Source organism: Oreochromis niloticus, linkage group LG14 (assembly GCF_001858045.2).
Source record: "Oreochromis niloticus isolate F11D_XX linkage group LG14, O_niloticus_UMD_NMBU, whole genome shotgun sequence".
NCBI classification, from domain to species: Eukaryota; Metazoa; Chordata; class Actinopteri; order Cichliformes; family Cichlidae; genus Oreochromis; species Oreochromis niloticus.
The window spans coordinates 20,797,601-20,820,607 of record NC_031979.2 but is presented as its reverse complement, the minus strand read 5'-3'; the positions used below and the strand labels follow the sequence as shown (position 1 = coordinate 20,820,607).

The window sequence follows — 23,007 nt, the reverse complement described above, 5'->3', positions numbered from 1 at the left end:
GTTTCCAGTGGTTCTGTCAGGGGTCCAGTCACATTGGATGTTTTATAGTTAAGATCTTACAGAGTAGCTGCCAGCTCCACACACTCTGGGGCTGACAGTGGCTGAGTGGGGACAAAAATAGCCAGCAGGGCAAGAAGAGCAGTCCTCGAGCCTCCGACCTCCTTTCAGACGGCGAAATGTAGAGCTGGAGATACAGGGCAATACACTAAATCACACTCATTAAACCAGCTTAATGCTAACAAAAATCCATATCGTCATCATTCTCACATTTTTCTTTATGACTGACACACAATCATTGCTTACGGTGGGCAAGGTGAAGGTTTGGAGGTGCCCTGCTGACAGAACGAGCCCTCGGGACATATCAAGCAGTCATCTCTGCGTCTGTTACCCATTTGGATGCTGTAGGTGCCCTCAAGGCAAGGAAACTGGGTGCCATATGCAGTCCCTGGTGATGCAATATCGACATGATTATATCCACATGAATGACTCATGAATACAGCTCGGGTAGAGCAAAACAAATCTCATTCTACGAAATTAATTTCACATGGAAACCTGTTTTTATCTCTAAGAGCATGCAATGCTCATAAAGGATAAAGAATGTTAGATTTTTTAACAACACACACACACACACACACACACACACACACACACACACACACACACACATATATATATATGTATATATGTAGATATCTCACATATTCGTGTTTACCTTCAGGACAGTAGTGTCCAGAGCTGCATCGGCCTGATGGAGCTCCTGAACCAGCCAAACAGTACCAGCCCTGTGGACATGGCTGGCACTCACTTTCAGCCTCCAATCCACTGTGACCACTCCATGTACCCACAGGACATTTGTACTGGGTGGGGAACATAGTTCCAGCAGGACAATAATGTCCTGGAAAGCAGAGAAGTGGGGGTCTCTGGATGGCTCCAGTCCCTGACAAATAAGAATGAACACAGACAAGTAGATTAAGGTGACACTAATATATGACAACGTTATTAAACAAATATCAACATGTGACAAAACTTGCATTTTCTTTTGCTTCATCTTCTTTTTTCTTTTTTTTAGTAATCACTCTTGTGGATTTTAGTTGTTTAAATGCGACATCTTTTAAAAAGAAGCAGTGATGATCAGTTCTTGGTTAAAACATTTGCTGTAAAGTGAATGTCATTTATTCAGGCTGATTAGCAAAGTATCGCAGTTGTGTAGTCATAATCACAATGCATTTAAAGTCTGGAAAAACAGAAAATGAATATAATGTCTCATATCACAAATATATACACACAGTTCACACAGTATAGTAATACAGTAGTATATATAATTGAGCTTTGTATGAAAACCTGACCTGAATTCATATCTTCAGATACTATGAAATATCAAGTACTTTTAAAGGTTATCTGAACATCTATATGAAATGTCACCTCGAAGACAGGCATATCGTGCTGGACACTGCTGACACTGTGAGCGGTCAGTTAGGTCAGTGCGATTGCTCAGTGTCCCCGGTGGGCAAGCATTGGATGGTGCATTTGGTTTTGAAGACCCAGGAGGACACACAAACCTGTCAAGATCCGGACAAATTGATCAAAGTCATACAGTAACAATGTCAAGGTTGGTTGAAAAGGAGCAACATAAAAATTAATGTCTCAGTGGCTAAATGCAAAAGTTACAGGGCTCCTTTATGTCAGATTTACAGTACTGGAAACATAAGTATACAATAGCACTAAATCATGTTTAATAAAAAAAGAACAAAACAACAAAAAAATTTTAATCTTGAGATTGCAACCTACCCTTGCATGCAGTCTACATCAGGGGCTCTCAGGGCTACCTGTGTGCAGGCCTTTCCTGCATAGCACTCTCTGCAATCAGCCACCTCATCCTGACCCTCTAAAGGGTTGAAGGAGCCCGGTGGACAGGGCACTGGGTCACTTGTCCCCACAGGACAGTAGAAGGCAGCAGGGCATTTGAGACAGTCTTTCACACCTGGGGGGAAATCTTACTGTTATGGCAAAGATACTACAGGATTAAGGCAAACAGTAAATCTGCTCCATCAATTCCTATGCTGTACTCACTGCTTGTGCACATAGTTAGGTTTCTCTTCACAGTCACCTATCATTTTTCTATACTGGGCTCACTGCTACAGCTTGCCATCGGCAGTTGTTTTTATGTTACTAAATTAGATGTTTTTCTATTTGCCCTCTCGGTGTCCATCTGTTGCACTAAACAACACCTATATTTTTATATAATCACTGGGATTTGCTATAAAAGAGCGCTATAATATCATATTAGGCTGGGGCTTTTGTGAAGGAGTATAAATTCATTTCAAAAGAAAATATTTAGCTTGACTTACTAAATATAAAACAGAGCTTTGTGTCTACTATAGTGTATATATAAATCAGTAATACTAATAATAATAATAATAATAATAATAATAATAATAATAATAATAATAATAATAATAGCATATTTAAACTCACTTATTGCCCCTTGATGAGGGGTGAAGGTGCCTGGAGGACATATAACTTCTTCCAAAGTACCAGCAGGGCAGTATCTACCCCGAGCACAGGGCAAACCAGGACTTGATGACCCTGTTTACAGATACGCACACACACTCTAAAATCTATATTTCATCTTATTTCTTCAGCTATGGAAATAGTTAACTTTCTGGGACACATCTTAGTATTTTTGTCAAGTGAAGTCAGTTTGTTAATGCTGAGACTTACCTGCAGGACAGAAGCGTCCTTCCCTACATCTCTTGCATCCTGCCCTACTTGTCTGACCCAGTTGTTCCCCCGCTGTGCCAGCAGGGCAAGGTGACCCCTGCGGGGTGGCAGTGCCCTCTTCACAGTAATAGCCTTGTGGGCACAGGAACTGGGAGGTGGGTCTCTGTGAGGTACCTTCCAGACAGTAAAACCCTAGAGAAAAAGTATTTAGATACAATGCTATATATAACACTCTTCATAGAAGAACATTTTAAGAGGATATCATATAGTCATACAGTCCAGATAAACTATTACAACTGCTTTCCAAGGTTTAGGTATGTTATAGATATGATGAGATATACTCTTCTGCACATATATAGTTTTTGCACATGGACAAACGATTTTACCACTTAGCCAGATGCTTTACCACCATTCCTTTACCTGCAGGACAGATTGTGCAGTCTCTCAGTCTCTGCAGGCCTTCTTTAGGGCCGTAAGTACCTGCAGGACAGGGTATAGCTACCCCTCCCACACAGTAATGACCTGCGGGGGTAAAACACAGGTACATTTGACATTTCTTTGGTAAGTAAAGGAAATTATAAGATAAATGATAACATGCAGCACTTAACACCAACCTAATGGACAGACCAAACAACCAAACTCTTCTCTCGCATCTTTGTATGTTCCTGGTCGACAGGTGATGGACTGACTGGATCTGTGGACCGGCTGGCTCCAGCGGGGGGTTATAGCTCCACCACACAGTATGGATGCATTATTACAGCTGCTGCAGTAAGCCTGTCCAGGTGTAGAAGACCAACCAGGAGGACAGGGAAGTGGCTGTGACATTCCACTATCTGGACAGTAACTTCCTAAGAAAAAAAGTGTTTTTTACATTTTTATGAGAACTTTTTAGTTGTAAATAAAGCTAGTTATATCAAAGTTCTTTAAATGTTTGGGAGCAGAAAATTTATGTTTATTGTCTTTTATACCTGCTGGACACTGCAGACACTGGATCGTACACATAGTAGAATAAAAGCCCGGAGGACAGTCATTACACACGGTGTGATCTGGATTGGGCTCCTTGCCAGGTCCACACTATAGGACATGTTGACAAAAGAGAAGGAAAAAAAAGAATATATATTAAATTGTTTCAACTTTTGCCTCAAATGCACAGAATGTTGGAGGATTTAACTTCTTATCCACTATTATTAGGTCTGACCCTATAAGGGAAACCCGAGGTGCAGACAGAATCCACAGGACAGCTCAGACACTGCAGGACCCCCTCTGGTGAATGCTGTCCTGGGGGGCATAAGTAAAGAATTCCAATGGTTGGATCACATGAGAAGCCTGCAGGACACAGCTTACAATCCACTCGTTCCTCTGAACTGATGAGATCTGGAAAACAAGGCTGTGACATAAAGAAATGAGCAATAAGAGCACACACGATGACAACGAAACAGCTTTGTAACTAATTATTAATTCTTGCATCGCTCTGCAGTCACTTGTCTTCACTTTGGCTCTTCTATGGGCTCTGCTATGACAAGTCATCATACTGTAGTTGAAAACTGCAATTTCTCTTAATTTGAAAATAAAGCATGAAGCCAGAAGTGCTTTTGTTGTTTTGTTTTGCATTAACATGTCTTACCTTGCAGTCAGTGATACTGCTCTTCCCTGTGTACATGTTGAATGTTCCTGCTGGGCATCTCTGCGGTGCAGACAAATTGCCAGAGCAGCTATAAAACAAAAATAAGGTAATTTATTATCCATTTTATAGAAAACTCTCTTACTAATAGCAAATTTCACTGTTTTTGTCTTTTATTTCTTATCTACATGCTGCTCAAATGAGCCAGCATTGTCTTTTTTTATACTAGCACTGCATCTATTTATGAGAATATAGTGAAAGAATACAGATCTAACAGTTCAAAAATGGTTGATGACTCACAAATGACCAGAGGGACAGTCTAAGCAAAGCTGGTGGGAGAAGTATTTTCCTCCTGGACACTGATCCACATCTGTTTCCTCACTGAGGGGGAAGTCTGCACTCCCTTCAGGCGTTACATAAATTATTGTTAGAACAATAGATAGAACATGCTTGTGTAGTCAGTGTGGTTTTGGTAGTTACTTAGTTTAATTTGTCAATATTTAAAAAGGAGTTGCTTACCTGAAGAAACTCCAGACTCTGTCCGCAGCAAAAAGATAGCCAAAGCTAAAAAGCAGCGCAGGTGCATTATTTCCCATGAACACATTATTGCTGAATCACTGAGAAGTTGGTAACAACTAAGTTAACGTTAAAGACTTAATGGAGTTAGTCTCCCAGAGTGATCGTTTAAAGACTTGAAAGTGAGAGGCCCCCAGCCACTAAAAGTGAAACGTGCATGAAATCTGATTCCCAGGTGGTTGCTTTAGCTGACAATAGTGTGCAGTAATGTTCGGTAACTATATCTGCTTCTTTCAATAATGCATGACGCGTTGAAGTTCAACTAGATGGTGTCTCTGCTGGTGGATCATTTAAATTATTTATGTTGCTCTTGTAAGTCATTAAGACGTAATAAAGAAGAAACTGTTTTTTTAAGGTATTAAAAATGAGATTAAATCAATTCCATTGCCAAACATTAAACGTTTCATCATATAAGACCAATTATATTTTCACCGGGTAAACATTTTAGGATAAGTTATTTAATTACAGTGTAAACAGAAATTCAAATACAGCCTCTGTGGGTGCGGTGAGGACTAGTGAATCTGCAACCATGCATCTTTTTAAAGAAAGGTATCAAATGCATAAATAAAAATTGTCTGCATCTAAATATAATAGTGTGTATATTGTCATGTTCCTTATTTTCGCACCTGCACTTTGCAGGATGTCAGGTGCAATAAATGGAAAGTTGTGAATATTTTTAAACAGCAACGTAATCTTTGAGTTACCACTTCCTGTACCCTTACTCAAGCGTTGGAACATGTTTGTGGGTACTTAAGTGTGTTTGTGCAGGTGCATGCAACACCAGCCTACAGAGCACAACAGATCCAGTTTCATCTTTTGAGGCAGGAGAAAATTAGAAAAACAGAAAACAGCAATGATGAGCTCAATCTGTTTCACTTTACTCTTTTTTTGGATGACACGAGGTAAAGTTTATATGATGTTTGTTATTGCCCTAGGCTTTAGATATTTCAAACACATTTATTTAGACAAATGCAGGCTATTTGAGGTAACATTTTTCGTGCAATGTAGATAAAATATTGTCTCTTCACAGATTGTGTAAGCTGTATTTACATGAAGACACCCGTTGATTTAGTGACTGTGGAGTTGGGCGACTCCGTTACATTAAACTGCACTTACAATTGCTCCAGTGGATTCGTTCATGGCTACTGGAGTAAAGCGTTTGACATCTCTGGCTGTCACACGATGTTTAGAGAAGGCAGCTTTTGCACAGTGTTTCTTTGTCTCACCAATGTTTCCATGGGAGATCTGAAAAAGAACTACACTTGCTACACAGAAGATAAAGAGGATCCTCAGCTTCAACAAAAAACAGAGCGTCTCTTTTTGCTTCAGCTTCGAGGTAGATAAACTTTAGTTTATGCAAATATGGGCAGCTGCTCTTTAGGACAGCTGGCAATAAAGAAGTAAGCAAATTGGATTTCACTTTAATTTTTCCTTTTTTTCAGCTCAGAGAAGTCTTCCAAGCACAGATGCTCCAAAAAATGACAACAAAAATGGTAAGAAGCTGTGATTTGAAGAGATGCAAAATTTTCCATAGCTGTAGCTGAACATTTTTGAGCATGACTTTTATTTAATATATTGCATTCTTCATTCCTCAGTATCTTTTCCTGCCAAGCCAAATTCACCTGGAGGTGAGATGGGACTCTGAAACAGGGATATTATGAAAACTTTCAAAGAAAAACATCGTTAATACTTATTAACATCTGTATGGAGAAGGGAGAAGTAAATGTTTGCCTTTCGATCCAGTTCAGTCTAAGTTAATACTGTTGTTTCCATGTTAACAGGAGAATTTACTGGAATTAAGGTTTTGGCAACAGTTTCCGTAGCCGTAGCCCTGGTTCTTGCAGCATTGGCTCTATACCTGTGTTTTAATCGGAACAGACAGAACTGGAACGGTAAAGGTGATCACAAGATACTACACTGTGAACATACACCAGCTTTAAAAAGTTCTGAATGATAAAATATACACAACTGTGTCCGTATAACTATTTAACATTATATCAATAATATCTCATATTCCAGAGGAGCCTGTCGTGTCCAAATTGGAGTGAGTACAATTTAAGAACTTCTCTTTATTTAAATCTGTGTTCAATTACCTGTAAATGTTAGACTTGCAATATTCTTTATTGGACTTTTGCTATTTGTTTTCCTTTTCAGCTCACCACAATCACCACATGTAGCTCAGCTACAGATAAAGGGTAAACAGTTTTAAATATCAAATGTAAAAGCGACAAATAAGAGCTTCAAAATATTTGTTCCTTCTATTATTCATACCAGTCCTATTTCTCAGGGTCAACACAAAGTGAAAGGGTGACTTTGAGGATTCCTCCACCAGGTAAGACAATCTCAACACTTTTCATTTGAATGACACCATATCATCATCTACCGTATAGAAAGAAAGACAAGAACTAATGAAACAAATGCTTTCTCTGACCCAGATAATGAGAGTGATACTGAAGTTCCTTATGCTGACATTATGATCACTGTCCGTGGTGTCAGCACACCAGAACTCACTCAGGTCGGCTACCTGATAGCCGGAGACCAAAAAGAGGTGAGAGACAAAGTAGTAAACATGTTTGTTACTTGTGTTTCACTGAGCTCAGACTCAAAACTTTATTTCCCATGCTCTATTACCAGCTATTTGCATGATTCTGAATTGCTAAATTGCCGAATATATAAGCAATGAGATTCATTTTATATCAGAAAATTCACGTGTTCATCTTACTTGTTCAAAAAGTTTCTTTTACCAATTTCATATGTGAGGAATGCTATAAATAAAGCTATAAGCAAAAAGAGAATACTTTTTAAGGTTTTTTGGTGGTGGTTTTTTTATTCACGTGTAATTGTAAGGCATGTGTGCAAAGCAATTTTTTGAGTGGTTACCTACTTTTAAGTGGTTACTTTCTATAGATGTGCTTTGATAATTTAGAAAAAAAAACAGAAAAGCCTGCAACCAGGGTTATTTTATCTAACTAAAGGTTAACTAAAAACTAAAAGTGGGTGTGAAAAAACTTTAATCAACTCAAATAAAAACACAAACTTGAAAAATTAATAAACTAAAATAAAAAAATATAGAGAGGAAGTTTTAGTAATTGTTAGTTTGGTAAAAAAAAAAAAAAAAAAAAAAAAAATGTTACCACAGTTTATCTGATGAGGTTTTGATTACTAAAACTTTGAATGTCTACCAGACTGAGTCAAGTTTTTTTTTGTTTTTTTTTAAAGTTCTGTTTTTATTGTAATACCTGTGCTGATTTCCATTAATCTTGGTTCTGGTATATGACCAACATAAACGTATATTTTAAAAAGTCTAAAACTTAACTTAAACTAAAATTTAAAAAAAATAAAAGCTAATAAAAAATGCGAAAGTATAAAAACTCTGTTTATAGCACGAACACATTAGGGGTCTTTTTTTTCCTTCTTCCCCTCCAGCGGTGGGGAGATAACCCGAGGTGTCACCTGCAGGCCTCTCGTTCAGCTGACAGACTGCATGTTCCCCAGGTCAGAGAGGTCAGCCGGAAGATGAGCACCAACTCTGAGTATGCAGTCATCACCTACGCCTGACTTCGACTGTTGCTGCAGAGGAATGTGAAGAAAAAATAGAGATATGGTTTTTTATGTATATATGGTTTTGAAGGATGTATTTGTTTTCCATTTATGCTTTTTTATTCTATTGTTCGCGTGGTGTATCTGTATTGAGCATTTATATTCAATAAAGCTGTAAATTCTTGACTTTCATGTCATTTGACCCTTCGTGATGGCCGTAGTAGCACTAGTCGTTGCTTAGAAACAACTATCAACAAAACTCTCCGGGGTGAAGCGTTGGTTTGGGGTTGCTGCCAGTTTTTAGGTATCCACTGTGACTAATTCATAAAAAAATTTTGTTAAGGTTTCTGGTATTCTGAAGTCAGTTAATGAGAGTCGGTTAGAGCTAGTTGTCACAGACGTTAGTGCCCCCTTAAAAAATGGCAGTACCGTTCTCAAACACTCACCTGCGGGTCCCGCGAGGATTTGGTACCATTCTAGAGGGACTGACCCGAGAAGTCCTACGAGACCAGCCTGAAGACATCCCCAAATATGCCGCGCAGTACTTCGAAGCTCTTCTCAAAGAAAGAGAAGGTAATTATAACTTTCTAACTTTTAACGTGATGAAGTGACAGTATGGCCCGTTTAAAGGTTTGTGTATGTTTCTTCGCTAAATACTTTTAATAGTTTGCCTAACATATTTCCCATTAGTACCTCGAAATTACTAGCATGTTCTTGTGACTTTGTGTAATATAAATAAAATTGAATTGACCTGAAAAGGACTGCTTTTCTGTCATTGCAGAGAGTGGCATGGACCCTGCCGAGTGGGCTGCTAAACTGGAAGATAGATTCTACAACAACCATGCGTTCAAGAAACCTGAGGTAGTTGTCTAGGTTTAGGTAATAATCGCACCATACTTCTGCAACCTCATTCTCCAAAGAATTGGACTGCTGTGTAAACTGTAACACGAAACAAAATGCAGTGATATACAAAATACTCAATAAGACCAAAGAAAATTCAATTCTGTGTTTACTTGAAAATGGTAGCAACAGATATTAAAGCTGAAAATAACTTTAAATTTAACATAATTAGAATTTTATATGAATGTAATATCTGCTCATGTTTAATTAGACAAAACATTAAAAAAAGAAAAGAATCACCAAGAAAACTGCGGGGCTAGTTTTGAAAGCATATGTTGCCTTTAGTTGCTTGACATATTATTCCAACAGTTGTTTTTTTTTCTTTCTTTCTTTTTTTTCATATATTGTGGTTCGCAATGGGCCAGAAGTTTTTATTAGATGCCAGGTTTTAACTGCAATAACGCCAGTTTAGCTCTCTGACTATTACTGCAGATGCGTGCTGTTGTAAATACAGTGCTTTCTCATTTTAATTATTTTTTAGTTTGTCGCACTTAAATGTTTCCAAAAAAAGATTTCATTTATTATGAGAAAAACCTACCTGGTGTCATGCCATGGTCTGAAACACATGAACTAACAAGGTCTGCATATAAAAGACAAGTAAGTCCACCTCTAAATGGCTCAGAAAAACAAAATGAAGGTTTTGGAGTTACCTAGTCAAACTCTGGACTTAAATTAGATTGATTCCCTCTGCTATGACTTTAAACAGGCTGTTCATGCTACAAAACCCCTAACCCTCCAATGCGAATTGAAACAAAGACAGTGCAGCATATATGGTTAACTTTACAAAATGTGGTCCCGCAATCTGCTAAGCTTGAGATCCTGCCACTAGTGTTTGACAGAGAAAAGAAATCTCATGTGACCATTAAATCTGCTCTTCTACTATCATAAACTCCTTTAAACAGGAGGAGGAAATTGTGGACATCATGGACATCCCCCTGGATGATCCCGAGGCCAACAGGGCTGCTGCCAAAATTCAGGCGGGCTTTCGTGGCCACAGGAATCGTAAGAAGCTGAAACCAGAGGACAAAGAAGAAGGAGAGAAGGTGAGCAATATTGGAGATGTGTTCAACAGCAATCAGGTGCACTTAACTTAGGTATGAGAGATATAAGGCATTTAATAAGGGCTAATCCCATCGGGAGCAACAATTAGATGTAATGAAATAAGGTAATTAAAAACATTAATTAGTTGTTTAAGCATAAACCAATTCAACATTTTAGGGATAATTTTCAGAGATTAAAAAAATGAATTTACTAAATAAAATGTTTGATATTGTCTTTGATGCAAGAGGAAAATTTAAGGGGAAAAACTCAGTTTTACAAAAGATAAAGTAGGAATGTTCTGAGAATTAAAGCAAAAAAAATTATAAGTGAAAATAATTAGTATTTCTTCCTCATTCTTCAAACTTGGATCAAGCTCATTGCACCACAGACTTAAGCGCAGTCATAATAAGGAAATTTGAAGAGACATTTCCATGAATTGGGCAGCCTGTTCAACAGCAAGACGGCAAAGATCCAACTTTAGTACTACTCCTACATTGCAATAGACCAATATGACCATTGCTTCTTACAGTCATCCTGCTGTGTTTTACCAAGAGCACTTTTATGTTTCCCAGTTTGAGTCTTGCATCTGTCTGATGAAATAATGAGGTTTAAGGACAAAAACACAATTTTTCTCTCATAGATTCAAGGTTTTGTACTTTCTGGAAATATTCATGACTATTCAAGGATTAGTTGCACTAATGTTCCATCTTAATAAAACATCACTTGAGTCCTACGATTAAAGCTATTGAATAATCGATACATGATAAGCAAACAAATTTTATGCATGGTGTTAGGCAATTTAACATAGTTTGATGTTTTAGGTATGTTCCAAATACTGACTAATGTGGGAACACAAAACATTTTTCCATTTACACAGTAGAATAAGAATCAGTTTAAATCGTATATTCTTCTTCTTCTTCTTCTTCCTCTTCCTCTTCCTCTTCTTCTTCCTCAGAGCTCACCACGGTGGATCTGTTTCCATCTCACCCTGTGGTCAGCATCCTCCTTTATCACAGACCCCCGGCATGTCCTCCTTCACTACATCCATAAATCTTCTCTGTGGTCTTCCTCTTTTCCTCCTGCTGGATAGCTCCATATTTAGCACCTTTTGTCCAGTATATCCCTCCTCTGTTCATGTCCTAACCATTCTAACCAGCCTTGCCTTTCTAACTTTGTCTCCAAGCTGCTCTACCTGAGCTGACCTTGTGATATACTCATTTCTATGCTATCCTTCTGTCACAAATCATCTCTGACACTCATCCCCTCCCACTCCACCCTTCCTGCATTCTTTTCTTCTTAAACTCATATACCTTCGCTACCTCTACTCCTTGCAGCTTCACTTAGACCTGTCTCCCTCTAATTCACACATATGTAATCTGTTTTGCTTTCCTTCTCTCTCACTGCCTCTTAACATGCCTTCCCTCTTTACTCTTCATTTGTCTTTGGCTAACAGTAGCACAGTTTCTACCAGCACCCTGTTGGCAAACAGCACCAGAGACGGTCATTGTTAACCTGGGCCCCAACTGATCCGGTATGCAAAATCTCATTCTTGATGTTTGTTCGATTTGGCAAAGATTTTAAACTGGATGCCCTTTCAGCAACCATCCCCGTTAGTCTGTGCTTGTGACTAGAAGTACACTGGTTTGAGGTGATAGTGAGCCCAATTGCAGTTATGTAAAGACGATGAGAAGCTCTGTAAGCACAGTTCACTTGAGTCAAAAAAAAAAAAGACTGTACAGCATCTATGGTTAACTTTAGAAAATATGGTCCTGCGGTCTGTTAAGCATGAGATTCTCCCACCAGTGTTTCACACAGCAAAACTTTCTCATATGAGCATGAAATCTGCTCCTCTACCATCATACTTTGTGGTACTCTTCACAGGAGGAGTGCAGCCAGCCCCAGAAGGAAGAGGACATCGTGGGCATCATGGACATCCCTTTGGATGATCCTGAGGCCAACAGGGCTGCTGCCAAAATTCAGGCTGGCTTTCGTGACCGCATGAATCGTAAGAAGCTGAAACCAGAGGGCAAAATAGAAGAGGAAAAGGTAAGTAAAATTGGAGATAGCAGCCAGGGGGCCTCAGGTCAGTGGTGTTCAACTTTGGGATAAGACATGTAAGGCGGTTAAAGAGGGCTAATCCTATCAGGTACAACAACTACACTGAGTGAAATAAGATAAGTTATAAGGAAACTGCCACTTACATTCATACTGTTGTATTTTACACAGAGCACTTTTGAGTTTTCCCAGTTTGCATTTGAGGTTTTATGAAGTAATGAGGTTTATGGACAAAAACACAATCTATTTTTTCTCATAAATTCAAGACTTTAAACCTTATATAAATATTCAAGACCATCCAAGGAGGCTGAAAGTTTGTAACATAAAAATAGCCATGATGTGCCATCTTACGAAACAGTCTCTTGGGTCTTGCAGCTAAAGCAATTCCATATTCTATATAAGATAAGAAAAAAACTTTTGACATGTTCTTCAATAATTACTAGCATAGTTTGATGTTTCAAGGTGGTTCCATTTACTCCATAATGCAGGAACACAGGCCATTTTTTTCCCATTTACACTCCAGGAAAATAATTCCTCTAAGTGGTATACATAATTAAATACACCTTTTAGAGCCTTTTTGAGGCTGAGATTAATGAAAAACATAACTGACTAATTTAACCACAGGTGATTTACTCTTTCGGTTCTTTTTTTCTGGTATATCTGCTTCCAGATATATGGCAAAACTGCTAGTGATAAAACATTTTGATGAGAGCTTTTTCACAAATGTTTGTAAAGGCAGACTGAATGGCTGCTGTTTTATTTTCTACACCTGTGGCAATGGTGTTGGCTTTTGAAGTGACAATGAGCCCCATTGCAGTTACTTAATAACAAGAATAACCACAATTTGTTTGCTGTCAAAAAAAGAAAAACGAATGTGCAGCATATATGGTTAACTTCACAAAATATGGTGCTGCAATCTGTTAAGCATGAGATTCTTCCTCCAGTGTTTGATGAAGAAACTCGTTCCCATATGAGCATGAAATCTGCTCCTCTACCATCATAAATTCATACTTGGTGGCTCTCTACACAGGAGGAGGGCAGCCAGCCCCAGAAAGAGGAGGACATTGTGGACATAATGAACATCCCCCTGGATGACCCTGAGGCCAACAGGGCTGCTGCTAAAATTCAGGTGGGCTTTCGTGGCCACATGGATCGTAAGAAGCTGAAACCAGAGGACAAAATAGAAGAGGAAAAGGTAAGCAACACAGGAAATGTGTTTAACAGCAGCCGAGGGGACTCAGGTCAGTGTTGTAGAACTTTCGGATAAGAGATATAAGACAGTTAAAGAGGGCTAATCGCATTAGGTGCAACTACACTTAGGGATCTAAGGTAAGTCATGGAGAAAATGGCTATTTAAGCATAAACCACTTTATTCTTTTTGGAAAAAACTTTCTGAGATTAAAGTAATAAATTTGAACTGAAAGGCTTTGGGATGATGTTTAAGGGTTACATTTAAGGTGTTTTATTGTCCCTTTCTTAAATTAGAAAAAATATATATCACCACACGGCTGCCAATCAATATACAAATCAGCACGGCATTTTTCAGAAGATATAAACAATTCTCAATTTCAGCACTCGACGTGATGTCTTTCTTCCAACTAATTATAGAGTTTAAATAATTTGCAAATCAAAGCAGATTGTTTCCATTCAGCAGCTACTTTCAGTTCACCATTGCAGACTTTTCTTTGTGTCTGTTTGTTTGTTTTTCAGACTAACACTTCAAAAGAAACGGCAACAGAGGTGACCGTTTCCGAGTGAGTCTCATGTGATGTGCAGTCAGGAGGCACGAGGGGAAAGGGAGAGGAGGAACGAGAGGGAAAGGAGAGAGAAGAGTGATGATGAAATACAGCATTGTTTTTTTTGCTGCTGAAGTGCTTCTGGAGTCATTTGGTTTAAGGTTTTATGTAGGCACAGTTGTGGTTTTGTGTTGCTGTTGAAAACTAGTCACGTGACTGCAGTTATCCTCCCAATCACAATAATATTTTTTTTGACATACACTATAATAGTCTCATGGAAGCTGAACTTTTTTAAAACCAGAAATAATCAGTATTTTAAAATTAATACTGTAGTGAAAGAAGGTTTGCAATTAATTAATGTTGCTAATTCAGTATTAAGCTTACATTTAGTTCATTCTCTTTATTTAATAGCCACACATCCTATAGAAATTTGGCATTTTCAGAGGATGTTATCAAGAAAAGGGAAAATACATTGTGGAACAAAAGCCTAGAATACCAGACGCTCATCAGCATTAGTAATGGAGGCACTGTTAGATTTGCAGTGCCAAGGTTGAGGAGAAAGGGAAGAACTCATCAAAAAAAGGCCACCAGCTGCAGGAAGATAAGCATAATTTGCAGATGAGTTTTACAGAGGCATCATTACATGTTCTCTTTTGAAAAGCATCATTTTGCTCTGTTATCTCATGAACATTTTAATTACATAAGTTCTATTTTTACTTTTTAGAGAAAAATCATTTGAGTCCCGTATTGAAGACGAATCAAGTCATTCAGATGAAATCTCGCAACCTAATATCTCAGAAAAGACTGAAAACACAGGCAATGAAGAGTCAGTCTACAGGTTCCCAACTGCAGCTGCACAGTCAGAGGAACCGAGTGGCACAGACAAGCACAGCAATCCAGCAGTAACTGTATTTGATCAAGTTGACAGGGCGGCTAATGAAACGGATAGCATCCCTGTTCCAGACCAAAATATACCTCACTCAGAGTTAGAGCCCACTGACTTGTCATCATTCAGAGGGCTGTCAAATGTGGATGTGTGTGCTCTGGAGTTAAGAGCATCAGAAGATGAGGAAGGTAACAAACGAGGACCGGCAGTTGCACACGAGGAGCTTGTTGATTCAGGAGAAGAGGAAAATACTGAAGTTGTAGAGCCAGTGGAAGTCATTCAGTATTCTGGCCTAGCTGATGTGGATGTGTGCGCTGCAGAGCTTGAAGGAACAGAGGGAACAATGAAAGGAGCAACTGCTGAGAATGTTACACATGTTACTGAAGAAAATCTAAAACACCAGCCGGAGGACATTCTTGTAAAATCGTCAGTGGCTCAAGCTGAAATCACTGAGAACAACCGAGAACAAGCAGCGGATCAGCCAGACAAAGCCAAAGAGGAAAGAACAGAGACTGAAGCTTATTCTGGGGAGACTCATGAAAGTTTAGCTCATAGCAGGCGTAGCTTAGATGGTAATGTTATTCCAAAGGAGGATTCTTTGGTTGAAATTAGCTTTGAAGATGTTCCAGAAGCTCAGCAGATTAGTGAGGCTGCGGGGAAACAGCCAGAGGAACAGAGTTCAATAGATGCCTTACAGATGGACGTATTAGAAATACGAGAGAAGGAAGAGTCAGAGGATCTTACTGCAATTACAACTGGCCACTATGTTGCTGATACACAAGACAGCCATAAACATGAAGCTGAAAAGGGAGTTAACAGGGCCAAATGGACAGATGACCTCAATTTAAGTGATGATGATGATGAAAAGGAAAAAGGTGAAGACACCAGCTCATTAAATCAGCATAGCACAGAGGCAGAAAAAGAGAACCAAGAGTATGAAACCAATCCTGCAATTGAAAATAATGAGCTGCTAAGTGAGGCCATATTTCTCAAGAGTGAGGATTCAGAAAAAGAGACAGATGACCCTGATTTCAAAGAAGGTCATGTGACAGATGTGGTTGGAGGAGATATCGAAGAAACTTACAAGAAGGTTTACAGTAAGACAAGGGATCAGGAAATTAATGATGGTGGGGCGGAAAATAATTCATCACAAGTAACCCAGTCAAATACATCAATGGCTAGAATGGGGGCAGAGAGAGAAGTCTTTGAGGAGAGAGCGCAACATCAACCGGAGGAGAACGAGGAGAGTCAGAGAACACTTGTATGGTCGCAGCCAGAGGACACAGTGGAAGAAAAAGAGGTCACATCAAAGGAAGGAGAGGAACTTGGAGAGGGGATGACTGACTCTGAAATACAAGAGAAAAGTGCCACGATGCAAGAGGAGGAGAACATCACGCTCCCTCACAGTGCAGATTGGGCTGCTGATGTCCACCAAGGAGAAGAAGGGCTACCTGAGGACACCACAGTGGAAGAGAGTACTGACAAGGTAATCTTGATTCTTTTTAACACTGGGTGTTCACTCCTCCCTTTATCGTTAAAATGTGAAAGCTACTTTGCATCTTAAAGGTATTAATTAGTAATTGTACACAGTAAAGACATGACCCTATTAAAAAATTAGCAATAAACTGAGTTCAACACACGCTCTTGCAGCTAACTTCATGCCCTCCACTTTCTGTTAGCCAGCTGAGGATGAATGTTTGACACAGAGATGGGTTTAGCTAGGCTACAGTCTGTTCTGTTTCCATTCCTGTCTCAGGTAGCCTATATAAATAACCTCTGTAAGGACAAGCCTGATCAACAGAGGCCTTCATTTTCTTCTCCCTTGGTGGATCTGGGGGTGGGTGATTGAAAATACCTTCGAAATAGTTCCTTTTCTGGATGACTTATGGTAGTTTGCACTTATACTTTGAATGTCATTATCTCAGCTGAAATCTACAGGAATTTCACATCCAAAGTTCAGCGCAATCAGTCTTTTTTTTCACATTTGGGCGTGTGGAAGAGGCCGTCAGAGGCCTTGGCTCCTGCCGCATGCTCATAAAAACTGTAGCACGCCGGCTCAGTCAGTGCCAGATCAACTCTCCTCCTGGGAGCCTCCACTGCCTCCACAGATTGAACCTTGATTCTCTAATCTGTCATCATAAAAGACCAACTAAACAATTTGTCTTGTGAATTAAGCCAGTAATTTTTTTTATTGCTGTCACAGTTAGCCCCGTCTGATTTGTCTGGACCAACAGGACTCCAAACACACGCGCGCACACACACACAAAGTAGGAGTGTAGGAAGGGGTACTGACGATGTTACTATGGTAACCCCTCACCATCCTGCTCTCTTCATGTCGTCATGGAATTAATAGGAGATGGTGATGCTGATAGTTGCTAGGCACCCTCTGTATCAGTAATCTACCTTAATAACAGTTTTAACCGAGTGATTAAACATCAGTTTCTGTATTTTTCTACCTAGCGATGGATTTGACTTTAGCTGAAACACAGCAAAACTGTGGAGTGTATAAATGTAAATCCCAGCTGCTCAAGCAGTAACCTAGCAGTACTCCCCTGTAATGTTTGGACTTTTATGCTTTTAACTATTTACAGCTGCCCACAATGAAATTCCTATACATTAATCATCTCAATACTGTGTTAGATGCACTCATGAAAGCAGGATCGACTTCTTAATTCATTCCAGTGAATATAAATACCCAGTTTGAGAAAGTTAGCTGATCGATAAAGCAGGTCAGCCCAGTGAAATTAGGCGTTTGCATAACTTAGCATATTGTCTGAATGTGAATGGCAAGCAAACCAGCAGGAGAGAGTTAATGTCAGAGATATAACTCAGATAAATGGATGTTTTCTGTTTCTCCCTCTCTCTCCGTCTTGTCTCTGAGGCTGGCAGAGGAGTGTGGGCGGCCATACCAGCTGGGATCAGAGGGATGGAGAGGGCTGTTAGCTCACTCTGCCTCTAATAAATTTATAACACCTCCTAGTGTAAAATAGCCCAAGATGCTTACACAGTTTTATTTTCACACTATTTGTAGAATTTTCAAAGTCAGCAATTATTGTTTTATGGCCATCTGGTTTACATAGTAATTCCAAGTTTGTCACTTGTTTTTATTTGGGGAGTTTATTATTGTAACACTGCAACTTGTGTGAATTTTAATGGTGCTTGGTGCATGTGGTAGTCTTTCCTAGTTTACATCCAGGATGAATTAATTTGTGGGAAAGACTGTCAAGCTATAAATTGCTGAGAGAGAAATACAGCACAGCCCGGCCTGTTTCGTTTACTTAAGTCGTCAGGTTGTTCTTAGTGAATGTTGAGCTCTGTTACATGTTTGTAACTGTAAAATGAACACAGTAGGTCAGAAACCCTAATGAGACTGAAAAGATGAACACATGCTGTTATGTTTGTAGGAGGTCTCTCTTTCCCTCCCTCCCTTCCTCTTCCTCTCTCAATCGCTCCCTCGCTGCCGCTCTCCCTCTCTCTCCCTCTCACTGTATGTCTCTCTCTCTCACTCTGTGCGTGAGCGGGTGTTACTGAACATACAGTGATTGTTAGTAAGAGCCAGTGAGACATCTGTATTATACCGGAGACTCGTTTAAAGAGAGCTTTTGCTTGGTCCACATAGAAATTCGGGCACAGAAGTCATAGCAGGTCATCTCACCTGAAGACTGAACTCATCTCTGAGAGTAAGAAATGGACTGTCATAACGTAAGTACGAGCTTCAGATGAACTTTTTCAAAAATATTTTTCGATGTATTTTTAGGCACTGATCAGTTTTACAGGTAGATGCATATACAGTTTTAGCTTGTTAGTTGCCGAATGCTGTGTGTGGTTGTCCTCGGATGCACACCGCTGTGTGTGTTTTTCTTTTTGCCTTGAGTGCAGTATATGGTAGCCACTGTGGTTTCATGGTCCTCAAATAATGATTTTTTTCCACATAAAGGCTTGTTATAAAACATTTCGAGCTATTTTCATCACATTAAAAGAGAATTTTCACCAGAATATTTCAAATCAGTCTGAGTCAGAATAAATCAAAGAGCCCTTGAGGAACTCAATAACAGTAAGACTGAGAAGGTGTGTTGCCAGAAAAATCCAGTGCAGCAGCAACCCTGCACCTCTGCTGCTGTGAAAGATCTGGATTCGGGCTGCTCACTGAGCAGTCAGACAGAGAGGCTAATGAATGCTGGCTGAACAGGTGGGTGGTCACACTCCTACACTGGAGGGGTTTCACTGGAGACATGATGCACTGCTTCACTAAGGTAGTGGGATGACAGTGGGATCATTCTGTGGGCTGCCTTTGTGTGAAATGTCAGTCTGTTACCATAAGCGAAGCACGGGGTGTAGCTGATATGTGTTTGCCACACAATTTGAATTGGTGTTTACATAACTCGTCGACAGCTTTGGCACTCTTCCACTGACAGTTTGTGACAAGCCAGAATTTCTCTTCCACCCACCCTATGTTTCCTTTGGGACAGTGGATTCTGTACTTTTAGTGTCTGAACGAGAGGCTGCTGTGACTGCGACGCTTTCGCTGGGTCATCCTTTTTTTTACGCTGAATGCGGCAGAATTACAAGTTTATCTTTTCTTTGAAAGGTGACTTCTAACTTCACTTAAGCTTTGCTTGATGAAACTACAGTTATCCACAACCATTAAACTACAACACAGTCTTTTTCATCAATTTTGTGCATTGCTTTATGTTTTGTGATATGAGAGATGATGGCTTTTCCAGGCTAAACGATGAAATCAGCAGTCTTATATGCAGTATGTGACAAGAGGGGAAAGGGTGAGGAAAAAGTGGGCCATTGACCTCCTGAGAGCCCCAGTGAAGTTGTGTAACAAGAATGAGCAAGAATGAACAAGTTGCTTGCTGTCAAAAAAGACAGTGCAGCATCTATGGTTAACTTTACAAAATATGGTTCTGCAATCTGTTATGAACATGAGATTATCCCACCAGTGTTTCATGAAGAAGAACATGATGCTCTTCTACCATCATAAACTCATACTTTGTGGTCCTCTACACAGGAGGAGTGCAGCCGGCCCCAGGAGGAGGAGGACATCATGGACATCCCCCTGGATGATCCTGAGGCCAACAGGGCTGCTGCCAAGATTCAGGCTGGCTTTCGTGGCCACATGACTCGCAAGAAGCTGAAGCCAGAGGACAAAACAGAAGGGGAGGAGGTGAGCATCACTGGGGATGTGTTCAACAGGTCAGTGGTGTAGAATCTAGGGATAAGACTTTAAAGATAGCCAGCCCCAACAGGAGGGAAATAAGGTAAGAAAACAGGTAAATTTATGAGGAAAAAAATTACAGTACTCCAAAAAACAAGAGTTTTTCTTTGTCACTTTGCAGACTCGTGTCAAGCTTGTCACACCACACGCTGCTGTAAACGACCTGATCATGTTATAGCCTAATTTGTAATCGAAATAACAAAATTTTACGTTTTTGCTGTGAATTGCACAGCTTGTTCAACGACAAAACGGCATACTGATTGGAATCTGACTTTACTATATCGAGAACTACAACACAATGGACAGATGTAGTGATGAAGCCCGATCTAATCCAATTTTTTTTTGATGGATTTTTTTCTTTAATTCAAAACTTTATCATCCTTTTTTTTTTTTTAGAAGGTATAATCTTGGAAATATTCAATATTATCCACGGGGAATAAAACCTTGTAACATAACAATGACACTAAAGTGCCATTTTAGTAAACGGTCTCTTGAGTCTTGCAGTTGAAGCAATTCAATATTCTCCAAATGATAAGCAAGCAAATTTTAGGCTTACTGTTAAATAATTTAGTTTGATGTTTTAGGGATGTTCCAAACGCTGCATAACGCAGGAACACAAGCCATTTTTTCCCCATTTACACAGCAGGAAAAGAATCCATTTAAATTGTATACATAATTAAATATACCTATTAGAGCCCTGTGAGGCTCAAACCAAGTGTGATTAATGAAATACATAACTGACTCATTTAGCAACAGATGATTGGCTCTTTGAATTATTTTTTTCTGCTACATGAATCTCTTTTCAGATTTACTGTGAAAGCACCAGTGATAAAAGACTTCAATCCGAGTTCAGTTTAGTTTGAAAAATGTCAAGTTGCATTATCACAGTTGCTTTTTTTTTTTTTTCAAGCAACCGTGGAGAACTGTGAAGACCTGTTCTGTTTCAGCTCGAGCACACGCTGCATTTAGATGGATTTTCTGCTTCTGCAAACCAAGATCAAAGATAAAAACACTAAAAGTTCAACTACTGAATCTGCACATCTGCGTTCCTTCAAATCATAGTTTGTCTTTTTAAATCTGGACCACTGGAAACTCTTCTAAGATATAAAACTTTTAAATCCCAGCTCTCAAAATGCCACTTTTTTCCCCCGTGAGACAAAAGAGCTTTTTCTTTGGGGATGAGGTTGACACAAGGCGTCTACGTCAGTGATTCTTCCTAACCCAGTTGCGGGCTGCCTTATATCCTTATGTAGGAGAAGTATTTATAGCTTCAGGTGCATTAGGTACACTATATGCTTTGGAGGGCCAAGCAGAATTAATGGGCCTGTCGTACTGGAACCAAGCGTCACAAGCACCTCCCACAGGGGCAGACCCCCTTTTTTACAGCTGAAGTGCTCATCAGTTTTATCAGCCATGATAAGGAATCAAGTTCTAAGCGTTGCAATATCTCTTTAAAATTAAACATATCTTTTAATCATATTTGATATATATATATATGCATCGAAAGAGTCATGTTTCTCGGAAATAAACCGCCCTTAAATAGAAGCTCACTTTAAAGTTTCCGTCAAGTCCTATACGGTGCATAACTGCCATGCCTGTTTCTGTTTTTAGAGACAGGAAGATCGGGGGCAGTAGAGAGAGACGACACATCTGTGCCAGAGCAGTGACACCCCTGTCCCGACCTGGATGAAGAGAAAGAGGCAAAGCAAGGTAGTGAGAGACAGCCGGCATATGCTGGCTAGGCTGGCTTTCAGGCAGACCTTTTTACCCCAGGAGTCTTTTTTTCAACACAAATTAGCAGTAGAAAATGAACAGTTTTGAGGGTGTGTTATGTGAATCTTTTTTTTCTTCTCTTTTTTTTGTGAACTTTAACACTCCTTCTCTGCTTCTTCAGCAGCCTCATCAGTACGGATGTCTTTGACCCAGAATTTGCAACTCACTGCATGTACTTGTGAAACTTCTGGTAGTGTGCTAGTTTTTAGACGATGATCTGTGAAAGTGAAAATGAATGTCCTCTAAATGCTAAACAGAGCTTTTTTTTCCCTTTCTTTCTTTCTTTTTTTGGATGGATCACTTCATATGCTCTGTGTGTAAACCTCGTACGCATCACGTTGGGTGATTAGTGGCTTAAAAAGACTTCTTATTTTGCATTGTTTCCTGATGTGCTTGTATCTTGACAGTTATTGACCTATTTGACTTGCTTACAAGACTGATTAAAACATCAAAAGAAAAGTAGCTATGTATGTTCTATTTGTTTATCTTTTTGGTCACATGGTTAGTGAAATTGCTCTTTCCACATTTCCAAGCATTTTCTATAAATCTGATCTTCCAGAACAGTACGCATGCAGTAATTTACACTCCTCTTTATTTGTTTCTCCAGATGCATTTGGTACAGCTTTAAATAATAACACACTGGTTCAGTATGCTCTGTTGTTGTGTTGGTGGGTTTTACTTGTTTGACTTCTGTTAAATCGGGTGTGTAGAAATCCATTGTCACTGTGTGCAGAGGTTTCATGCTTAAAAAACAAACAAAAAAAACTGAATAGTACCTTGCTGAACTTCGGTGTAGAGACGTGGCATTACACTAATAAATCCACCTTAAATATTCAGTGAGATGTCTGTTTTAAAATGTCTGTCACTTCAGTCTTTGTCCGTGAATTAAATCCTTGATATTTTTGGTTTTTTTGTAAACATCACTGGAGCCAAA

At 39.3% G+C, this 23,007-nt stretch overlaps 2 protein-coding genes across 5 annotated transcripts; both read left to right on the top strand.

Moving 5' to 3' along the window:
• The first annotated feature begins 5,682 nt into the window (after positions 1-5,682).
• Positions 5,683-8,624, top strand: LOC102081013 (uncharacterized). Of its 2 annotated transcripts, none has more exons than XM_005455812.4 (10): positions 5,683-5,820; positions 5,949-6,254; positions 6,361-6,411; positions 6,514-6,546; positions 6,700-6,810; positions 6,938-6,962; positions 7,073-7,113; positions 7,206-7,250; positions 7,354-7,466; positions 8,345-8,624. In XM_005455812.4, exons 1-10 carry the CDS (start codon positions 5,772-5,774, stop codon positions 8,474-8,476), a joined length of 906 nt encoding a protein of 301 aa, XP_005455869.1. In that variant the 5' UTR covers positions 5,683-5,771; the 3' UTR covers positions 8,477-8,624. The 2 variants fall into 2 exon arrangements, with proteins under 2 accessions (XP_005455869.1, XP_005455868.1); XM_005455811.4 differs by having other exon boundaries at positions 6,700-6,816.
• Positions 8,625-8,730: 106 nt separating this feature from the next.
• nrgnb (neurogranin (protein kinase C substrate, RC3) b) lies at positions 8,731-22,906 on the top strand. Of its 3 annotated transcripts, XR_266635.4 has the most exons (10): positions 8,731-9,031; positions 9,240-9,319; positions 10,261-10,401; positions 12,281-12,445; positions 13,485-13,649; positions 14,165-14,208; positions 14,915-16,562; positions 20,094-20,249; positions 21,912-22,010; positions 22,195-22,906. XR_266635.4 is itself a non-coding variant. In XM_005455809.4 (9 exons), exons 1-9 carry the CDS (start codon positions 8,878-8,880, stop codon positions 21,933-21,935), a joined length of 2,577 nt encoding a protein of 858 aa, XP_005455866.1. In that variant the 5' UTR covers positions 8,733-8,877; the 3' UTR covers positions 21,936-22,906. The 3 variants fall into 3 exon arrangements, 2 of the variants coding, with proteins under 2 accessions (XP_005455866.1, XP_013130238.1); XM_005455809.4 differs by having other exon boundaries at positions 8,733-9,031; positions 21,912-22,906; XM_013274784.3 differs by lacking the exon at positions 13,485-13,649 and having other exon boundaries at positions 8,733-9,031; positions 21,912-22,906.
• Positions 22,907-23,007: the final 101 nt, after the last annotated feature.